The sequence below is a fragment of the Caretta caretta genome, chromosome 8 (genome assembly GCF_965140235.1).
Source record: "Caretta caretta isolate rCarCar2 chromosome 8, rCarCar1.hap1, whole genome shotgun sequence".
In the NCBI taxonomy this organism is placed as follows: Eukaryota; Metazoa; Chordata; order Testudines; family Cheloniidae; genus Caretta; species Caretta caretta.
The window spans coordinates 107,618,374-107,639,768 of NC_134213.1; the positions used below are offsets into that span (position 1 = coordinate 107,618,374).

At 63.4% G+C, this 21,395-nt stretch overlaps 1 protein-coding gene across 3 annotated transcripts; it reads right to left on the reverse strand.

Moving 5' to 3' along the window:
• Positions 1–865: 865 nt before the first annotated feature.
• On the reverse strand, positions 866–17,023 carry B4GALT2 (beta-1,4-galactosyltransferase 2). Of its 3 annotated transcripts, none has more exons than XM_075131900.1 (7): positions 16,818–17,022; positions 10,259–10,622; positions 7,610–7,845; positions 6,896–7,086; positions 6,320–6,442; positions 3,526–3,651; positions 866–2,909 (listed from the first exon to the last, which is right to left on the reverse strand). In XM_075131900.1, exons 2-7 carry the CDS (start codon positions 10,578–10,580, stop codon positions 2,759–2,761), a joined length of 1,149 nt encoding a protein of 382 aa, XP_074988001.1. In that variant the 5' UTR covers positions 10,581–10,622; positions 16,818–17,022; the 3' UTR covers positions 866–2,758. The 3 variants fall into 3 exon arrangements, with proteins under 3 accessions (XP_074988001.1, XP_048718058.1, XP_074988002.1); XM_048862101.2 differs by having other exon boundaries at positions 3,526–3,630; positions 16,818–17,017; XM_075131901.1 differs by having other exon boundaries at positions 2,778–2,909; positions 3,526–3,630; positions 6,283–6,442; positions 16,818–17,023.
• Between the last annotated feature and the right edge of the window lie 4,372 nt (positions 17,024–21,395).

A 21,395-nucleotide genomic window follows, 5' to 3' on the forward strand; every position in this document is an offset into this window, starting at 1 on the left:
GCCCCTCTTCAACCTGGCCCAATCACAGACACCCCTCCCCCACCTTCCCCTTGGGTCGCGGAGCACCCTCAGCTGCACCACTGACCCCTTCCCAGCTATGCCACTAGGCTCCTCTGGACCATGGGCCCCACCCCAACCCTTTCCCAGCCCCATGGCTCTTCCCTAACACCCGCTTCCCCCAGCTAGGCTGCACCACGGGCCCCCTCCCCAGCCCAGCTCCATCGCCTGCCCCCTCAGCCCTGGCCAGGCTCCCTCTGGAGTCCCCCCACCCACCCTCCAGCCTTGTGGCTGGGAGCCGAGTGGCAGCGAACCCACCCATCCCTGCCACGGACCCCGCAGGGTGGGCTCCCAGCCTCTCCCTGAGCCGTGCCCCTGTGGGGCCTGGGATGCCCACACCAGCAGGGTGCTTAGGGGGCACCCCAGAGTCCCCCACGCCCCTCTGCCGTGCAGCTCCCGCCCTCAGCCTTGCTGGGAAGACACTGAAACCCAGCCCCCGCCTGGGGTCCAAGCGGCTCCAGCATGGACAGCCCTGAGCCCCTGGCAACAAAGCTACTTTCTGGTTCGACTCCCTCTGGCTTCTTCTTGCCAGGACCTGCCCCCACCCCGGGCCTGAGGAGTTGGGGGGGCTTGGCTGGCTCACAGACCCTGGGGGCAGAAGATGGCCCTGCCCCACCGTCAGATTTGAAAGTTGCTAGGGTCCCCCAGCCCAGAGTGCAGCTGGGGGGGCTGCAGGGTTGGCCCCACCACCCTGGCTTTAACCAACACAAAGGGGGCCCAGGTTGGGGGGGGGGGGGTAGAACAGACATAATTACTCTGCCCGGGGCCTAGCCTCTGTCCCCTTTCCCTGACTCCACATTACAGTCTCTGAATTTTTGAAACTTTATTAAATACAAAAGTCTGGTCGCTGGGACCAAAGGCTGCATTCGGGATACGCTCAGAACCGGTCAAACATTCAAACGGACAGAAGGCAGCGGTGCCCCTGGCCTGGGCGTGCTGCCCGCTGCCTTCCCTGCCCCCCAGCGTGCGGAGGGAACATCACCCCTGGGGGCAGGGGCAGTCGCCCCACCCAGGCACTGGTTGCTTCTCTCTCATCGCTCCAGGATAGGGCTGGGACCAGGCCATGACTCTGGGGCTCAGAATGTGGGGGGGAGCAGTGGTATGTGGCAGGGCTTGGGGGGCAGCAATACAGGGGGGGTGGCAGGATGCTGTGCCCCCCACTTCCTGGCAGTCAAGGTGGTGCTGGTCCCTTGCCCCCTGGCAGTGTTCTCGCACGCATGGGGCTTGGGGCCCAGGCAGGACAGGCAGCGAGGGATGGGGCCATGTCTTGGGGGGGGTGGACAGAGCTCCATGCCGGTGCAATGGCCCCGGGCTGGAGAGAGGGAGGGAACCCCCAGCCTCTGCCCCACCAGCTCCTGCCCCCCAGGGCCAGCAGTGCCCATTCCCACCAAGGAGCCCTCCCCTTCCTAGAGCACCAGGCAAACTAGTTCTGGAGATTGTGTCCGCCCCCTGCTGAGGGCCCGGCCCTAGAGAAGAGCTGGGCTGCAATGTTCTGTGTTGGAAAAGGGCCCTTGGGTGGGTGCAGCACCAGGCACAGCTAGAGTCGGCGGGCGCGGGAGGCGCAGGGCTGCCTGGCAGGAAGCACCAGGGGACAGTGGGCGAGGGGCTGGGTCCAGGCTTGCATTGCGCCCCCGCCCACAGCTGGGGATATCCACAGAGCCGCCAACCTTCCTTCCAGAAGCAGCCCTTTGGGTGTGACCCACCTCCCCAGGCTGCGAGACACCTTCCCCTGCTAAGTGGAGCATCCGCACAGTGGGGTTGTAGGGAGTGAGCGGGGCAGACAAGGGCTCCCCTGCTTTGTGACACCCTCAGCGTAGCCCATCGGCAGGGCCAGGATGGGAATAGTCCCTTTGAAGTCTCTCAAGGATACAGTACACCCACACACACAGCCACAGCGTGCGGGAGGAGCCAGCCCATGAGCCCCTGGTATGGGGGAAACTGAGGCACAAAACTTGCCCAAGGCCTGCCCCTGGGGCAGAGCTGAGATTAGGACCCAGGTGTCCTGGCCCGGGCTCTAAGCACTAGCTGACACAGCTGAGGAAGACAGCAAGAGGGGCTGCGTCTGTGCTCAGAGCCCTGTGCCCCGCTGGGAGCAAGGCATCCACACGGCAGGGCAGGAGGGGGAGCAGGTGGCAGGGAGCCTGACGGGGCCAGGCGGAGGGCACTGGCCCCTCTCCCAGTCACACTGCCCCACAGGAGCCCTGCGAGCACCCACAGAAACGAGCCCTGGCCCAGCTAGAGCTGAACACGCAAGGCACAGAGCCCCTTCTGCCGCCGGCCCAGACTGAGCCGGTTGGGGCAGCGATGGACCCTGCGGGTGACACGCCCGGCCAGGACCACAGCGCAGAGCATGCCCTGTCCCGAGGAAGCTGCAGACGGAGTTCAGTGCTTGGATCTCCTCGTCAAGGGCTGGGGTTTGTTAGCCAGAGCCTGAAGCTCTCACAGGCCCCTGGCTGGGGCCGTTTTGGATAGTGGGGGGCTGCTGCATTGTCCCCGGCCCGCGGGGCAGGGCTAACCACCGCGCTGTGAGGGGGGATTCTGGCACGCAGCCACACCCAGAAGGCAGACAGAGTGGGCCGAACACGTCCTGGTTCGATCCGCACCCCTGGGCCAGGGCAAGGCGGCTCCGCATCCAGCCAGCCCAGGGCACAGAGCCTCCCCTGCCAGGGCACGGCCAGCTCCCGTGGGCTGGGGGAAGGTGCTAGCCCCGGGCTGGGCGTGGGGGCGGCTTGCCGATGTCCACCGTGATGTTCGTGTACATGGGCCGGCGCGTCACCTCCACCAGCTGGTACTGCAGGGAACTGATGCCGTCCCGCTTCATCGTCACCTTGGTGTTCTGGATCTTGGTGAACCTGCCAGAGGTGCAGAGAGGTGTGAGTGGCACGCTGAGCTCTCCCCTGGCCAGCAGTAGCGCCAGAGGGCACAGTCCTGGGTGGCCACTGGGGCTGTGGTCCCTGCCTGGCAATGCCAGCCCAGGGTGAGGCGCCCAGTGCTGCACAGCAGGGCTTCCCTCTCACCCAGCCAGAGAGCACCAGGGGTGCAAAGGAGCAGGTTCACCCGGGGGTGGGGGAAACTGAGGCACAGAGAAAGGGGCGGGGGTACCTCTCCAAGGCCACACAGTGAGTCAGTGGCAGAGAAGGGAAGAGAACCCAGGCATCCTGGCTCCCAGCACCACACCCCAGCGTTTACTCTGCGGCTGTCCCCACCCTCTGCTGCCTGCTGAGGTGCCCATCTGGAGGCAGAGCCGGCTCCCCCAGGTCCCTCTCCAGCAGCCTCAGCTGGGGGCGGGGTGGGGTCTGGGCCTGAATGACCCCACAGCCTGGAGAGGGCTCTTGGATGGTGTGGGGGGAGCTTTCCTAGGCAGGCTTCCCGCAGGCAGTGCCAAGCCACGGAGCCAAGGCAACACACGGGGCGTTGGAGGCGGTGACCAGCTGGGGGGCGCGGGGCAGGCCGGGCCCGGGGTCTCACCTCTGTGGGTTGGGCTCGTTGTGTTTGTCACGCTCATGTTTGATCATGCGGTACCTCCCGATGCGGGCGTCGGGGCGCGACACCTTCATGCCGTTCAGAGAGATCCTGGGGACAGAGTGAGCCGAGCTGGCAAGAGGGGCACACAGTTTGGGCCAGCTGGGATCTGGCCCCAGCCCCGGTGGGCCCGGCCCTCTGCCGTCGCTACAAGCAGCAAAGGGATTGGACCCCTATGCCCCCCGAGTCTGTAGCGACTGGCCTGAGCCCCTCCGCACCTCCACCAGGTCTGTGCCCCTCCCCTCTGCCCGCTCCCACGGGGCCCAGCTGGCACCAGGGCTTCTGCCGCTCCGAGCGTGACTGGGGAGCGGAGCAAGGGCAGGGCCAAGGCAGCGCAAGGCCAGATGCTGCTGGCTGCTCAGGGAGACCGCCATGCCCACAGGCCCCACCTGCACCACCACTGGGACGCCAGCAGGGGGCAGTCACAACCAGGGCCCTGGAGCAGGACCGCATTGCTGAGCGGGGCGAGGGCAAATCCAGGGGCTTTGAAATACGTTTCTTTGTGATCATCCTGACTGACACGAACTATGAAATCAAGTCAAGCTGTGCACCGCAGCCAACGCTCCCACCCCGCCCGCCCGCGCCGCAGCCAACGCTCCCCGCAACCCGTTAACGTTGAAATAAATACTAAAAAGTGGCTGCACACGGAGCCCTCCGCGCACTGGGGAGTTCAAGGCCCGGCTCCTTACGTAATTTACACAAACGGGGAAACCTCTCAGCTTCCGAGGTCAGCTCCAGCTTCGGAACTGCACCAGGAACTGCCTGAACTAGCCAGACCCAGGGCTTCCCCCTCCACGACGGAGACAACGCTGCCAGTCCCGCTTGGCCGGGTCAGCGCCATCCCTGCCAAAAAGCCATTGCCATTAGGCCTTTAGGTGCCAGGTTGTCTGGCAGGTGCATCGGACCCCTCCCTCCCTTTGGACTAGTTCATTCCAGATCGAGGAACCCACCAGGAGGTGAGGAATCAGGTCAGCTGGTTTCCCCTTGCAAACCAGGTGGGAGAGGAGGAGAACTCCCAACTCCCACACAAAGGCTGCGGCCAGATGGTCGAAGGTGGGCAGGCATCTAAAGAGGAAGCCAGGGGGCAAGGGGGGGGGATTTCAAGAGCTCCTGAGCTGGATTTCGTGGGAGTTGGGCACCTCACCTAACCCTGCTTCCAAAGTCCCACTAGCCACCTAGCTGCATCTTTAGGCTCCTAAATCTCTTTGGGGCCTGGGCCCTGGGAAGCATAAACAATCTCAACTCAGTAACTACAGCCCACCCGCCATTGCTTTAACACAGCCCCGTCAATACCAAACACAGTCTGAGGGCTTCTTTCTTCTGGGATCTCCAGCCACCAGGGTGGGTTTCAAGGTTTGGGTTTTGTGCATTTTAACTGACCTCCAATTTCCATCCAAATCCAGTTTGAGCCCAGCCAGGAGTAAAACGTCACCACTGAGCAAACCAGAGCCGTGTCCCTCCCCATGTTCTAACCCAGGGCACGGGGACCAAGGGACACGTACATGCATGCTAAGCGAGGGAATTGCTAACATCAGCCCCAGGCCAGCTGCAGACAGCAGCCCCGGGCTGAGCGGGAGGCTCTCTGGGGTTACAAAGCCACGTAGTCGGTGCTGGTCCCCCACCAATGGACAAAGAACTCAAATGGACCAATGCAAACCACGACTGAACCCGAGGATTTCAATTAACCCACCCTGCTGCTGAGTGGCCTCCGGGCACGAGTCTAAGCCACCTGGAGCCAGCCACTGCAGGGAGCTGCTGCCTAGGGAATGAGACTCACCCAGCCCGCACCACTTCGCAAGCACTCCCTGATCCCTCAGTGGCAGCTTCTCCGTCTCCCCAGGCCAGGCGCTGCCCTGCTCCACGCCCAGCCTGGTGCAACACACTGACACAGCCCCTCTCCCCACGTGCCCCCATCCCAGCTGTGTCTTGGGCCCACTACCACGCGTTGGCTTGGCCCTGTGGCAGCACTAAGCCACATCTCCACCTCGACAGCATCTACGTGGCCACCGAGGCGACAAGTCCCGCAAGAGCCGGGAAAGCGCCAGGGCAGCAAGAGCAGCTCGGGGGCAGATCCTGCACCGGGCCCACCACAGATGCCAACAGGACATGCCCAGCTGGGCCTGACCAGCCCCTCCCAACGTAAGGCAGGGCACAGCAACGTGACGCAGCCATGCTGCACCACGGAGGACATGTGAAATGCCAGGCAGCTCAGCGGGGCTCGCCGGGCCGGGCACACTGGGCTGGCTGCACGGCTGGCTCCTCTCCCCGGCAGTGGGACGGACGAGACTGCAGAGATGGCGTCTCCCCTCCGCGCCCCGGAGCTGAGCGCTCCACCCCGCTGCCTGGCACAGGTGCAGCACACAGGCCCTGCCGGGGGAGGCAGCAAGCGGCAAGCCGAATGGCGGGCAGGACCCAGGAGCCCTCGCCCTGCCCAGCCCACTCCATGGGGCCCCAATCCAAAGCAGCTGCGTTCCTGGCCAGACCTATACACGCCCCCAGCCAGCCGTGTCCATCCCGAGTCCGGCTGCAGGGGGGCAGAGCGCCTGTGACATCCGTGGGTGGGGCTGCCTGGGAGCCTGACCCACGGGAGGTGCTTTGAGGGGCAGGTGTCTGTTTCAGGGCCTCACGGTTGGGCTCCGGGCCCTCCAGCCGCAGTGGAGGGCTGGGCTCTGGGCTGGCACAATGGCACTGAGGGGAGCTCACCAAGGGACCTGGCACGCAGCACCGGGGGGTCACCCACCGGTTAAAGATGTCGTCATCCTCGCCTCCCCAGCCCCAGTACTCATTGGGGAAGCCGTTGATCTTCAGGAACTGGGACCTGCTCAGGCCTGAGACGCCCCCGAAGTAGCCAGCGTACGGCAGCCTGCAGGGACAAGCAGCAGCCGCGTCAGCGCGGACAGGCCAAGGGAGAGCCGGGGGCAGTGCTCTCTGCCCCCCGGGCGCTGTCTGGGCTCTGCTCTGGCTCAGGAAGGGGGCCAGGCTCCCAGAGACCGAGAGCCTGCAAGGAAAGCTGCTGCCAGCCCACCAGCCCCCGTCTCCCTCTCCCCCCATGGCCCGCTTCTCTGCCAAGTGGCACCCCTTGCCCCTCTGCGATGCCCAGCACGGCACCTCCGCCACCCACTCCCACCCCTCTGCCCCCATGCTCCCCGCAGTCCCAGGCTATGCGCCACCCCTCCCACTTAACCCCCCTCCCAGAGAGCCACCCCCTTGCCTGCCGAGCGGGGCCCTGCACACGGGGCCAGGGCTGGCTCGCGCCACGGCAGGTGCCTGGGGTCCAACCCCTGCCGGCTCCATCCGCGGCCCCCCCGGCACTCACCTGAAGCTGAACTTGTCCATGGCGATGGCGAAGTGCCGCGGCTGCTCATAGCAGCGGTACAAGTTGCGGTCGTCCATGGGGACCAGGTCCACGTCGCTGAAGACGAAGCAGTCGTAGTCGTCCTCGTCCTTCAGGGCCTCCAGGAAGCCCACGTTGAGCAGCTTGGCCCGGTTGAAGGTGTCCTCACCGTACTGCGCAGGGGTGAGGGGACAAGCGTTGGGGGGGGCTACCAGGCCAGCGCCAGCCCCCCCCGGCACTCCTGCCCTACGCACTCAGACGCGTCGCCCAGCTGTACGAACAGCCCCACCCCCCAGCCCCCGAGCACCCCACTATGCTGCCCCGTTCCTGCGTGCCCTGCCAGCCCCAGCAGCCCAGCACCCCTGCACTGGGCTGTCCCGCCAGGGAGAGGCGCTCGAAGGGCCCTTCCTGGAGGGAGGCGCTGAGTGAGTAGTGATAGGAAAGGGCCCTCTGCCGCCCGCCCAGCCCGCGGGCCCTGCCCAGTCTCTTCTGGGCAGCAGCCTCGTGTCCCCGGCTCGCCCTGCTTGGCTGGAGCCACCGTAACCACAGGCACGGTCATGCACAGGCCAGACTGCAGGGCCCTCCTCGGGGGGTGAGTTCTGCCGGGGCCCAGCCTCCCGCTGGGAATGGGAGAACCCTGAGCCGGGCCCCTGAGATCTGGGGGAGGGGCTGTTGCCCTGCCCCCAGGCCCCCCACCTGGTTGATGATGTAGATGCCGTAGGCAACCTTCTGCCGGCGCAGGATGGGATGCAGGTAATGCAGCCAGTAGGGCAGATGGTGCTCCCGGTGGCGGAAGGGGATGAGGATGGCGACCTTCTGGCGGGGCTGGCAGTCTGGGGGCACGTACTTGCCACCCTCCCTCACGCCTGGGTTCTCCCGCTGCACCCGCTCCATGCTCATGGGCGAGCTGAACTCGATGAGGAGCCGGCCAACTGCAGGGAATTGGGGGAGCCGGTTACCAGGTGCCCCACGCGCAGCCCCTGGGCCAGCAGGCAGGGCGCACTGGCAAGAGGGGGTGCTGTGACAGCTCTGCCAGTGCCCTCAGTCCCGACCCACAGCCCCCGCCCTGGGCTCCCCACCCGGGACTGGCAGTACCCGAGGAATCGGGTGCAATCCCTTCCGACGGGGCAACGGTGAACCCACTGGCATCAGGAATGCAAACCCCCAGCCCCAATGCCCAGGTGAATCAGGTGTGCCCAGGGACCCCCCCGGGCCAGGCTCCCTCTCCCTACCCTGGGGTGCAGGGCTGCTCCCAAGTCAGTGCAGCAATGCCCCACCCCCCACAAGCCCATTGGCAGCCCCGCTAACGAGCGGTCAGTGCCAAGGTGCTGGGAGAAGGGACCTGGCGTCAAACCTTTGCAGACCTGCCCCAACCCCGCCGTGCAGCGGGGCTGGACGGAGGTAGCGGTGCGGGCTGAGGAGACAGTCACCTGCCAGGACTCCGACCTCCACGGTGCTCCCCATGTCCATGGCTATTTCACAGGGCGAGCCCCGAGGGGAGACGTGGGGCCAGCCGGGGCCCAGCCGGAAAAGGCCCAGCCTGACCACGCGCCAGCAGGGTTAGCCTCCAGCATGCGCCAGTGAGCCTGGCTGGTGCTCCCAGGGACTGCCAATGCTCGCTGAGCTGCCAGGGCGCAATGAGCCCCACAACACACCTCAGGCTTGCAGCTGGTGGTGCCCTCACCCCGATGGGGCCTGTGGCAGGATGGGCACACCGGGCAGGGAGCTCAGTGCTGGGCACTGCAGGGGGGAGCCATGGTACAGGCAGGGCTCTGTATCCTAGCTGGCTTCAGGCCTGCTCCGCTTGGCCCTGGCAGGCGACCTCCTGCCCAGCCCAGGGGCTGGTCTCATGGTGCTGACCCCGGAGCGGGGCACGAGGGAATCTGACGTGCCCATAGGGCCACGGCTGTGAGCCCCTGCTGGCTGGGGGCACGGCCAGGGACTGGGAATGGCTAGGAAGCCAGATCCCAGGCGGCCCGCAGGCCACTCCCAATGCTATGCAGGGCAGTCACCCTGTCACCGAGTCCCCGGGCAATGCTCTGGAACTGCTCCCCATGAAGCCAGGCAGGACTCTGGGAAAGTCTCCTTTCTGTGAGCAGACTGTCTTTGGGACACACAGCTTCCACCTTCCTGGGTCTGACCTGGGAGCATTCAGCCTCCTCTGCCCCTCCGTGCGCTTCCCACAGCGAGTCCGCTCAGGCGGGGCTCCTGGGGAAGCCAGAGGGTCCTGCCCCCCAACTCCGCAGTCAGACGTGACTCTCAGCCAGCCAGTAAAACAGAAGGTTTATTAGACGACAGGAACATGGCCTAACACAGAGCTTGCAGGTGCAGAGAACAGGACCCCTCAGCTGGGTCCATTTTGGGGGGGCAGTGAGCCAGACAACCCCGTCTGCACTTCACTCCATGTCCCAGCCAGCCCCCACCTGAAACTCCCTCCAGCCCCTCCTCCTCTGGGCTTTGTTCCTTTCCGGGGCCAGGAGGTCACCTGATTCCTTTGTTCTCCAACCCTTTAGCTCTCACCTTGCAGGGGGGAAGGGCCCAGGCCATCAGGTGCCAGGAAACAGGGTGTCAGCCATTGTCTGTGTCCAGACCCCTGCACACACCTGCCCTCTCGGGCTCTGCAATGATCATACACCCTTACCCCACCACCTAGAGACTTAAGAACTGCCTAGGGGAAACTGAGGCACCCCCACACTATTCAGAGGAAACATTAAGAACAGTCCCGCTTCATCACACTCCCACCCTCACGGCCACAGGGCAGCGAAAGGAGGCAGCTAGCAGCTCTGGAAGAGTCAGTCTCAACCGCACAGGGCCAGGCCAGCATCGGCCACACATGGGCATGCCTAGCCGGCCCAGCCCAGCCCCGTCCCAGCCAGCCCAACCCTGCCGTGCCGTGCCCCACCCCAGCCAGCCCAGCCCAGCTCCCCACCCTCCCCCAACCCAACCCAGCCCAGCCCAGCCCCGCCCAGCCATGCTCCTTCCAGCTCCCCACCCTGCCCCACCCCAGCCAGCCCAGCCTCGCCCCATCCAGCTCCCCACCCTCCCCCAACCCAGCCCTGCCGCAACCCGCCCTCCCCCGGCCCAGCCAGCCCAGCCCCACCCCAACCCAGCCCAGCCTCGCCCCTTCCAGCTCCCGCCTTCGCCCTGCCCCGGCCAGTCAGCCCCCCGCCCCAGCCAGCTCCCCGCTCCGCCCTGCCCCAGCCAGCCAGCCCCCCACCCCAGCCAGCTCCCCACCCTCCCCGCCCCAGCCAGCTGCCCACTCTCCCCCAGCCCAGTCCAGCCCTGCTCCAGCCCAGCCCAGCCCCCCACCCCGGCCCAGCCAGCTCCCTTGCCCCAGCGGCTCACCTAAGCCAGGCGGCACCTCCTGGCAGGGCAGTAAGGGCTTCTCGGTGCCAGAGTGGTTGGCGCTGGGGGCTGGGTCAGCGCCGGCCGGCCCACAGCTGGGGGCGGTGCTGTTGGGCCGGGAGGTGCTCGAGGAGGGCTGGGCCCGGGAGACGTTCCTGCCACTGAAGTGGCTGAAGAAGTCCAGGTGCTGGGCGTAGACGTCGAAGTAGAGAATCACGATGATGACGAAGTGCAGCAGGCATAGCAGCAACACTGCCTTGCAGATCCTCTCCAGGGTCACCCCCAGGAGCAGCCTGGTCATCTTCTGGGCACTGGCAGGCATGCATGTGCGCCGAGCTCCGGGGCGGCTCCCAAGGCACCGGTCCTGCCCAGGGGACACCAACAGTCAGGACAAGGCCCCTGCACCCCAGGGAGCCCCTGCACTCCACCCAGACCAGGGAGAGGTCGGGCCCCCACGTGTCCTGTAACCCGGTGCCCCATCCGGACGCATCCAGCCAGCGTACGAGCGTGCCCCAGCTCAGCCACTCCGACTCCAGCTGCTTGTTACTCCCCAGCCCCATGCTGGTCTCCCCCAGCGAAGCGACCCCAATGCCCTGCAGGCCCGCCCAAGCCGTCTGCCTCGACGTGCCCAGCCCTCTCCTGGGGCACAGAAAACTCTTCGATTTGTTGCTCCTGCGCAAAGACAAAAGCCCGGCTCCCCAAGTTCCCGATCCCGCCCGTTCCCAGCCAGCCCCGCGCCGGGAACCCGTTTATGAACACTGAGGATTTTAGGGGAATTCAAGTACCAGGGATAAAGACAAACCAGCTACAAGCAAATCGGAGTCACACGCTTCCGAGGGGCTCGGACTGAACTTTGCAAGCTACAGCCTGGGGTCTTACTGGTCCTCCCCCTTCCAGCCGTGGCCAGCTCTCTGCCAGGGCCTGCCAGAGCAGCAGGAGGGGCTGGGCAAGCAGCTGGGGCGCACCTCTACTCAGGCCCCAGAGACTCCAAGGCCCCTGGCAGAACAGCCCTTCCTCCTCAGCTCGCACGCACTCCGGCCCCTCGCGTCCGTCCAGCCATTGCACTCCATCTCGTCTCAGCTTCCCAAACACACTGTTCTGTCCCACATGCAGGGTGAGCTCCCGCTGGTCGCCCCTTCCTCGGCACGCGGCTGGAAAGGGGGCACCCACTGGCTTTGGGCGCACTCTGGCATAACTTTGCTGTAGACAGGGAGCCAGCCACCGTCCCCCTCCCGTCTGGGAGAAAACCTGCTCCTCTGGGCTCTGATGGGGGCGTCACTCACCGCCAGCTGGCGCCTCCTCCTGGCCACGCTGGGGCCTGGCTCGTGAGGTCGATGCCCCTTCACTGTCCCTCTACCCTTGTCTGCAGCCCCTCTCGCCCCAGGAGCCGCCACGGCCTCAGGACACAGCCTCCAGCTAGGTCACACTCGGGGTTTCCCCTTCTGGGGGCAGGAAAATCTCTTCTCATGAACAGGCTCAAGCAGTCTTCCTGTTCACTGCCCCGCCGGTGCCACGTCCCCAGGGGCTGGGCCCGCCCTTTACTCTCGGTTCCAGCTCAGGGACCCTCCCGTCTGCAGCCCAGGCCTGTTCCACCCCAGAGCTTGCTGCATTTCCCTGAGCCCTTTCCTACCCTGGCACTCGCCCTCCCAGCCTACATGTCTCTGCCACCTCCAAGCCCCCCCTCCACCCAGGGAGCCACTGCAGCCTTTCCCCACGGCCTGCTCCATAGGCAGCGTCTTCTTCCAGGTAAGGCTTCCCTGTCGTCATTCCCCACAGCCCCACTGGCCGGCTGGGCCCTTCAGGGCAGGCTTGGGAGGACCCCCCACCGCAGGGTCACAGACTTGAAAGCACAAGATCAGGAAGGAGCCGTATTCTCTCAGCTGGTGTATGAGCCCTCCCCGCGCCCACCCCCGGCCTGGCTGGCCGGCCGAGCTCGGGAGAGCCCACGCTCGCCCTGATGGCACCTCTCCGCATGCCTGTCCCGTCACACCTGGCACCCCCCGGGCACAGACACGTTTTCCAGCACTGCTGCAGTGGTCTCCAGATCACAGCCCTGGCTGAGGGCAGCCACTAGTGCCCCCAGCCCAACAGCCCCCAGCCCACCCTGCCCGGCCCCAAGAGAGGTAACAGGCTGGCACCCAAAAAAACGTCTCTCCCAGAGAGACCAATACAAACGGTGGGGGGAGGGGAGGTACAGAGCCCACAGCACCGGGGGGGGGGGGAAGGAAGGGGGGACACAGAGCCTGTGGCGTGGGAGGGGGAGAGGAAGTGGGGGACACAGAGCCCATGGCACGCAGTGGGGAGGAAGGAAGGGGGGGCACAGAGCCCAGGGCATGGGGGGGGCAGGAGGAAGGAAGATGGGGCACAGAGCCCGCAGCACGTGGGGGAGGAGGAAGGAAGGAAGGGGGGACACAGAGCCCGTGGCACGTGGGGGGGGGAGGAAGGAAGGAAGGGGGGACACAGAGCACGGGGGGAGGGAGGAAGGAAGGGGGGACACAGAGCCCGTGGCACGCGGGGGGGGAGGAGGAAGGAAGGGGGGACAGAGCCCGTGGCACGCGGGGGGGGAAGGAGGAAGGAAGGGGGGACACAGAGCCTGTGGCACGCGGGGGGGAAGGAGGAAGGAAGGAAGGGGGGACACAGAGCCCGTGGCACGCGGGGGGGGAGGGTGGAAGGAAGGAAGGGGGGACACAGAGCCCATGGCACGTGGGGGGGAGGGAGGAAGGAAGGGGGGGGGACACAGAGCCCGTGGCACATGGGGGGGGAGGGAGGAAGGAAGGAAGGGGGGGGACACAGAGCCCGTGGCACGCGGGGGGGAAGGAGGGACACAGAGCCCGTGGCACGCGGGGGGGAGGGAGGAAGGAAGGGGGGGACACAGAGCCCGTGGCACGCGGGGGGGAGGGAGGAAGGAAGGGGGGGGACACAGAGCCCGTGGCACGCGGGGGGGAGGAGGAAGAAAGGGGGGGGACACAGAGCCCGTGGCACGCGGGGGGGAAGGAGGAAGGAAGGGGGGGACACAGAGCCCGTGGCACGCGGGGGGGGAGGAGGAAGGAAGGGGGGGACACAGAGCCCGTGGCACGCGGGGGGGAGGAGGAAGGAAGGGGGGGACACAGAGCCCGTGGCACGCGGGGGGGGAGGAGGAAGGAAGGGGGGACAGAGCCCGTGGCAGGCGGGGGGGGAAGGAGGAAGGAAGGGGGGACACAGAGCCCGTGGCACGCAGGGGGGGAGGGAGGAAGGAAGGGGGGGGACACAGAGCCCATGGCACGTGGGGGGGAGGGAGGAAGGAAGGGGGGGGACACAGAGCCCATGGCACGCAGGGGGGGAGGGAGGAAGGAAGGGGGGGACACAGAGCCCGTGGCACGTGGGGGGGAGGGAGGAAGGAAGGGGGGGGACACAGAGCCCATGGCACGTGGGGGGGAGGGAGGAAGGAAGGAAGGGGGGGCACAGAGCCCGTGGGGGGGAGGGAGGAAGGAAGGAAGGGGGGGACACAGAGCCCCCGCTAGTCTATTCAGAGTCAGCTGGGCAGGGGAGTCACCAGCTTGCTTGCGTCTCCCCAACTCCTGCCCGTCCCCTTGGCAGACCCCACGGCGTTCAACTCAACAGGGCAGCCCTGCGACCCCCAGCTGGCCGCACGGGCAGGTCACAGAACCCAGGGGCAGCTTGCCACACAGCGCCCAGGCCCCGGCTCCCTTTCACGTGCCTTTGGGGCCGCGCTGCTCCAGGAGCGTTTCCTGTGGAGCAATGTCTCTGCAGTTGGTCTGGAACTACATCTTCCTTCTCATACGCCTTCCCGGCCACCCTGTCCCCGGGGCCCACAGGACCCATCAGGCCACGCTGGAAATCAGCCAGGCTAGCAGGAAGTGCCCCGAAGACACAGAGCCTGTACTGAGCGAGAGAGAAACACCCCTTCTTTACCGGCAGGCTGAGGCGTCCGCGGGGTACGCCTAGGAACAAAGAACACCGGCCGTACCTACAGGAGAGGGGACTCGATCCCGGGGAGCCGGGACTCTGAAAATGATTTGGGGGTGGGGAGCGAGATCAGCTGAACCTGAGCACCCAGTGCGAGGCTGTGAGAATTGGACCTGGGGTGCATAAACAGAGGAATCTCGAGTGGGAGCAGAGAGGTTCTTGTACCGTGTTGGGCCCTGGTGCCATCGCGGCGGGAATCCCGTGTCCAGGGCTGGTGGCCACAGTTCAGGGAGGATGTTGATAAATTGGGGAGGGGTCAGAGAAGAGCCACGAGAATGAGGAAAGGGGTGGAAAACCTGCCAAGGACACCATTTTTCAGAGTGAGGGTAATTAACCCTTCAAGGGTGGGGGTGGATTCTCCATCACTGGCAAGTATTAGAAAAACATCCAGATTCAGTTTAACAGCTCTGCTCCAGGAGTTATGGGCTGGTGAGACACAGGAGGTCAGACCAGCTGATTGCAATGGTCCCTTCTGGCTTTGAGATCTATGAGTCTAAACACAAGTGAACTTTGCTAAGGCCCAGAGCAGCTCTGCCTCCCACCCCACAGCATCCACAAGCCAGTTTCCTTCCTATTTTACCTTTCTTTAATTTAAATTAATTTTTTTTTAAAGGCAGCAATTCAGTGGCTGGGGCTGGGATGCTAGGAACCCCGGGGTGTGGAAATGCAGGGTCAAGGGTGGCCCATCTGAGAAATTTTCTATTTCTTTCCCGTTGCCATGGAGCGTGGAGGAGTCCGGGCCCTGCACCCCCCTCTTCCTGCGATTCCCCATGACTCTCAGCCAGCCAGCAAAACGGAAGGTTTAATGGAAGACAGGAACACAGTCGAAAACAGAGCGTGTTTGGTACAACCAGGACCCCCCATTCAGGTCCTTCTTGGGGGCAGAGAGCTTAGACCCCAGCCTTGGGATTCCCTCCATTTCCCCAATCCACTCCCAACTCAAAACCCCCTCCAGCCGACTCCCCCAGCCTCCTCCTCCAGCCTTGGTCCAGCTTCCCAGGCAGAAGGCGTCACCTGGCCCCAGCCCTGCTCCTGGTTCAGGTATCGTCCCTCCAGTGAAGCCACCCCCTGCCATCCCATCCCCAATGCCGACAGTCCCAGGTCAATCCGCCCCACTCCCTGCTCCCTCACACCCCCCTTCTAAAGTGTGTAGCTCAATGGAGCCGCTAAGGCCTGACCCAGGCAGGGTGTGCCAGCAAGCGGGGAAGGAGGCTGAGGGTGATTTGAATAGGCCATTAATGGAGTTTGCGGCAGCTGAGCAGAGCCAGGCCAGTTACTTGCTGTGAATAACTGGGTCAGTTCAGGCTTTTGCAAACTGCCCGTGAGAACAGCGATTGTCAGTCAGGTCTCTGGGCCTCAGAAACAGCTCATTTGGGGCTGCCGGCCATTCTGACCAGCCAGGACGGGTCGCCCAAGGCAGAAGTTCCCTCTTCCGCGGCCCGACTGGATGAGGGAAACTTTTGGCCCAGCAAATACCTCTGTTGGAGCCCAAATACCCCCGGTCCGTGTGAAGGCCGGGATCAGCAGCCACTCCCAGAGAGAAACGCTGCTGGCAAAAACACTGGCAGAGTGCAAAGAAACAGGGTCACGGCTGGTCAGGATTCAAGCCAAGCCTCCCCGCAGCATGGGTGGGTGGCCGTCCTGCCCGCTCCGGAGTCGCCACGTGCGGGCAGATGGCAGGTGCGTATGCCCACGTGTACCCATTGCCCAGAACCTGATTTGAGCGACAGTCCTGCACTGGCGGGTGCCCCGTCCAAAGGCCACTCAAAGCTGGACGCGCTTCCCCCCGGGGAGCCCCATCCAGACCTGGCAACCCGACCCGCTTCCGCAGGCGGTCTGGCGGGCGCCCGGAGCAGGGCCCCAGAGCAACGAGGGCTGCTGGGGAAAGGCGAGTCTCCCGCAGCCCCCAGAGCAGCCAGCGCTGCTGGGTCCCAGGACCCGGGCGACAAGGCGGCCGGGGTCATCGCTTTGCTTGGACCGGCGCCTGTCGGGGGCTTGTCTCTCGCACCCTCAGTCACCGCCCGCGGTCTCTGCCCAGGGCCCTCTGCTGAGCCCCCCCAGCTGCCAGAGACAAGGAGCAAGTGGCGCCAGGGCACAGCCCCGCTGGGAACCCGGCAAACCCCGCTCCCTTCCCCGCTGGCGTCGCGCCCCAGCCCCCCGACGCCATTAGCCAGGCTCCCGGCCCGGCCCCGCTCCCGGCCCGCGGGCCCCGCTCCCGGGGGGGCGGCCCGGGGCGCCGCGCCGGAGCCATTTTGGGTGGGGTGGGCGAGACGGCGGGGGATAAAGGCGAGGAGGAGCTAAGCGGGGGGGGGCGCTCCGGGGGCGGTGCTAGCCCGGGGGGGCCTGAGCAGGGACCCCCCCGCCCCGGGTTACGAACAGGGGCCCTGGGGCCGCTCGCTCTGCCCCCGCCTGCGGCCCCGGGAGCTGCGGCCCCCCCGGGCAGACACGGGCCGCCCCACGGGGGGGGGAGCTGGGGGGCCCCGCCCCCGGGGGCTGCTGACTATGGGAGGACGGGGGGGTGGACAGGTGGGGGGTCTCGGGCGGGGCCCGGGGGGGGCCCGGGGGGGGCTCGGTGTGGGCGGGCCGCACTCACCGGTCCGGGTGTCGGGGGCCGGGCGGCTGCGGGACGCGGCGGCTCCCCCGGCCCGGCCGGGCTCAGTGCGGGCGGCTCCGGCTCCCCCGCCAGCCCCGCAGCCCGGCCCCGTCTGCAGCGGCGGCGCCCGCTCCGGGCCGCGGGGCGCCCATCGCGGGCTGCGGGGCCTCCCGCTCCGCTCCGCTCCGCTCCGCAGCGACCAGGCCCGGCCGCTCCCGCACCGCAGCGCCACCGCCCTGGGCCCCGCCCCCGACCCGCTAGGCCCCGCCCCCAGGACCGGCCCCGCCCCCGCCCCCGATCCGCCTTCACTGCCCTAGGCCCCGCCCCCGGGACAGGCCCCACCCCCGCTTTCCCTAGTCCCACCCTTGCTGCGCCCCCAGGACCTGCCCTGCCCACTCCTTCCATAGGTCATGACCTCTCCGCCCCCACCAAAGACCAGCCCTGCCCCCTCCACCAATAGGCCCCCACCTTCAGGCCTGGCAACGCCCTCGCTCCGCCCCTGCCCCCTCACCCCATCCCTGCCCCCAATCCCCTCCCCTTCCCTCAGCCCCTGAAGGGTCGGGCACCGCCCCTGCAATGGGACCCCCAAGGCTGACTCCTGGCGGGAACCCCCCCTTGTCTGGGGACAGGGCCCTGGAGCTTGGGCACCAGTGAGCGGGGACAGGGCAGTAAGGGGGCACCAGCAAGTGGGGGTGGGGCAGGGCAGAGGCACCAGGGGGACAAGTGTAGGTGGGCACCGCTGGGTGGCGGTGATGCAGGACAGGGGGCACCAAGGGTGTGGGTGGTGCAGGGAAGGGGCACCAGGGAGCAGGGAGGGTGACACCACTGGGTGGGAGTGGGGCAGGGTGGGGGCCTGTGCACCAGCGAGTGGGCTGTGGGGCAGAGGGCCGTGCCCTGGGGGCGGGGGCCTGGGCACCAACACCAGACTCCTGGGTAATAGACAAGAGGAATTAGAAACACTGGTGTATGACACCAAATGTGCTACACATGGGGGGGGGGGGGAAGTCCCCGGCTGCAATGTTCAAGGCTGGCTCCGCCCCATTTAGGAATGGGGGCTGGGGGTGTCACGGGCAGGCAGGTGGCCCTCAGCCTTGGAGGCACCATCCCCTGCTCTGGCATTACTGCTACCGCAGGACAGGCTCCAGGGTGCTCCTAGGTCAATGTTCCCACACATCCCAAATCGCGAGAGGGCTTGGCTAGAGCCCCCCCCCGTCAGACAGGGAACACGTGGAGCTGCTCCTGCAACATCCCACTGTGCAGAAAGAAACCCCGTGTGATCACGGGGGATTTCAGGGTGTGGGGCACAAGCTGCAGAGCTCAGTGGGCCAGTCGAAAACAGAACTTTCTACACAAACAGTATTGCAACCAACAAGAGCCAAGTTTGTATTAGACACACTGATCCCACTGAATTCTTCACTGACCTAAAACCTGATGGATGCAGGGTTGCTATAGCCAGGTGGGACTCAGGCATTAGACCAAGCTGTCTAGTTCTGTGTAAGCTCGACAGCGTCTCTCTCACCCCCAGAGGTTGGGCTAATACACCCACCTTGTCCCTCTAAAAAATTATGGCTGCCTGGTGTGAGGTTGCACTCCATATGTTTATGGAAATATGCTTATAGAGTGTGAATATAATGTAACTGGAATATGCTTTACACAAAAGGTCTCTTGTAAGGTATCATTACAAAGCTTATAATCTACTGAATGTGGTCATCCTATTCGTATGTATGTATCAGTCTTGTATCTGAAACTAGAAATATAAACTATAACTCTGGGGCCCTACTGTAATTATGCAAAGTGTGAGTCATTAATGGTGGTTTAGAATCTTGATGGCTCCCATGGACTAGGACAATTGGTTGTAGTTTTTTTTCCACTGAATGCATCCAATGAAGTGAGCTGTAGCTCACGAAAGCTTATGCTCAAATAAATGGGTTAGTCTCTAAGGTGCCACAAGTCCTCCTTTCCTTTTTGCGAAGACAGACTAACACGGCTGCTACTCTGAAACCTGGTTGTAGATGGGTTATTTACCTGCAAGCCTTCTTATAGATGTGGGGGCCAGCCTGTGGGTAATGAAGAATGAGGTCTTACAGTGACATGTGTTAAGGAAAAGTTAGCATGGGTGACTCCATTTTGGTTTGGGGCCCACCATTGTCTACAAGCAAGCACATGATGCACTAGGAGGAGTGTTCCTTCGATACTGTATTCCTGTGAAAACCCTCCCCCTTCTTTCCAGCCTGTCTCGACTCCTGGTTTCTGTTCTTTGTCTGTTCCTCACTCCCTGCCTTCTGGCCTTGATGTGAGCCTCCTGTCCTGATAAGGAAGGCTACTGGCGCATTGCTTTAGATCCATGTTGTGTAGTTGAAGTAATGGTTTAGCGCGGGGAATGTACCTAGCAGGGATAGGTGGTAGATAAGGGAAGGGTTTGTCTATTGGCTAAGGTTTCCGATGCACGAGGGCAACATGCTTTGCTAAAAGGTATATAATCTCTGTATAACCTGCATTCGGGGTCCCCTGCTGACTAGCGGGGGGGGCACCATGCTCGAGCGTAATAAACTTAGTATCTTTGGGAACTCTGCAGTTGTGGACTTTGTTTGTGTGCCTCAGCCTAGACTCGAACTGCGCGTGACCTATCAGGTATAATTCGCAACACATGTGACCATCTCACCTGGTACATCTTAAACCTAGTGCTTTTCCATTTAGAAGGAGGGGTGGGAACCCAGAGAGACAAGAGATTCCCACCCTGTGCCAAAGCTATAAAAGGGGGTGGAATAGAACAAAGTGGACTGCCACTCATGAGAAATCCCCTAGTTACCACCTGAGCTGGAGCTAACAAGGACTGTACCAGGGGGAAGGGATTGGGCCCAGACTAGGAAGGCGTCTAGTCTGTGAAAGAAACTTATTGGAACATCTCGGAGGGTGAGATTTACCTGTATTCAGTTTCTTAATGTATTAGGCTTAGACTTCCATGTTTTGTTTTATTTTGCTTGGTAACTTACTTTGTTCAGTCTGTTATTACCTGAAACCACTTAAATCCTACTTTTTATACTTAATAAAATCACTTTTGTTTATTATTAAACCCAGAGTAAGTGATTAATACCTGGGGGAGCAAACAGCTGTGCATCTCTATCAGTCTTATAGAGGACGGACAATTTATGAGTTTACCCTGTATAAGCTTTATATAGAGGAAAACGGATTTATTTGGGGTTTGGATCCCATTGGGAGCTGGGGGCTGGAGACAGGTAACCTGCTGAGTGGCTTAACAAGATAGGGTTCTGGAGTCCCAAGCCGACAGGGAAAAGGGCTCAGAGCACATTGGGTGACAGTCCCAAGGGGGTCTCTGTAACCGAATCTGTCACACCTGGATGCTAGCGACCACAAACTAAGCTTATTTGTGAGCATGGCAATGTCCCAACTGGTAATAGCCAGACTTGGGCTTTAAAAGGACCCGTTTCCCCAAGGCTGAAAAGAATCGTGAGCAATGGTGGGTGACTGGGAGGACAAATGTCAACAAAACATGTGAAGGCAAAGAACTGCTTAAGGATGCAGCGTTCGACCCCCAGAAACCAATTCTGCAATCATGACAGGTGCCTTCTTGGGTTAAAAGAGGGGAGGTGAAGACAGCTGCTACCCAACCTCTCCCCACCTCACACCTAAACCAAAATGGAAAAATGAGAAGTTGGTAGCAATGAGTAGAAACTGGACGTTAGTAAATGCAGACAGTTGTTCAGGAAGCTAAAGGTATCAGCAAGGAATATGGCCTGGAGGGGTAAGGACCGAGAAGGAATCCCTTCAATAGATCAGGAACAAGCCAAATCCTAGCACTGGTCCGTGGCCAGTATTAGAGCAGGATGCTAAAATCGTCAATCACAGACGTACTCAACAACTATTTCTCTTATATATTTGGGAAGATGCAGGATGATACGTCCATAGCTGAGTGTGATAATGAAACACTTCCTAGTCCCTCAGGGACTAGGGCGAATGCGAGACAGCAAGTATTAAAGTGAAACCTTTGGAATCCGCAGGCCTGGATAACTTGCACCCAAACCTATTAAAAGACTTGGCCGAGGAGCTCTCTAAATCCATGACGTCATTTTGAACATGCTTCCCCAGAGCACTGAGGAAAAGCTAACGTTGCACCACTATTGAAAGATGGGGAATGGGGTGACCCAGCAAGCTATAGCCCAGTTAGCCTGATGTCAGTCCAAGACACTCCCACTCCCAACCCTCAGCTCTGAGCCAGCCCCACCCCTGGGCCTCCCTCAGCTGCAGCAGTGATCTGAGGCAGCTGTATGGGGACACTCAGGCAGGCCACCCTTCCACCAACCCATTGGGACACTGGGCACAGGTCCATGCCAGCGTAAGAATTTTCTTCTCATGCCTCCCCGGGCGCTAGCAGGGGGCAGCACCAGGGCTGGCAGCTGCCTGCAGCGCTGAGCTAGATCTGGGCTCGCCCTGCCACCGCTGGAAGAGGGCTCTGGGAACACCAGTGCCATGTCCGTGGCCAGGCAGGGCTGGTAGTGCCCCGGCATGCCCTGAGGGCAGTAGGGGAGCACATGGCACAGACAGAATGCAGCAGGCGGG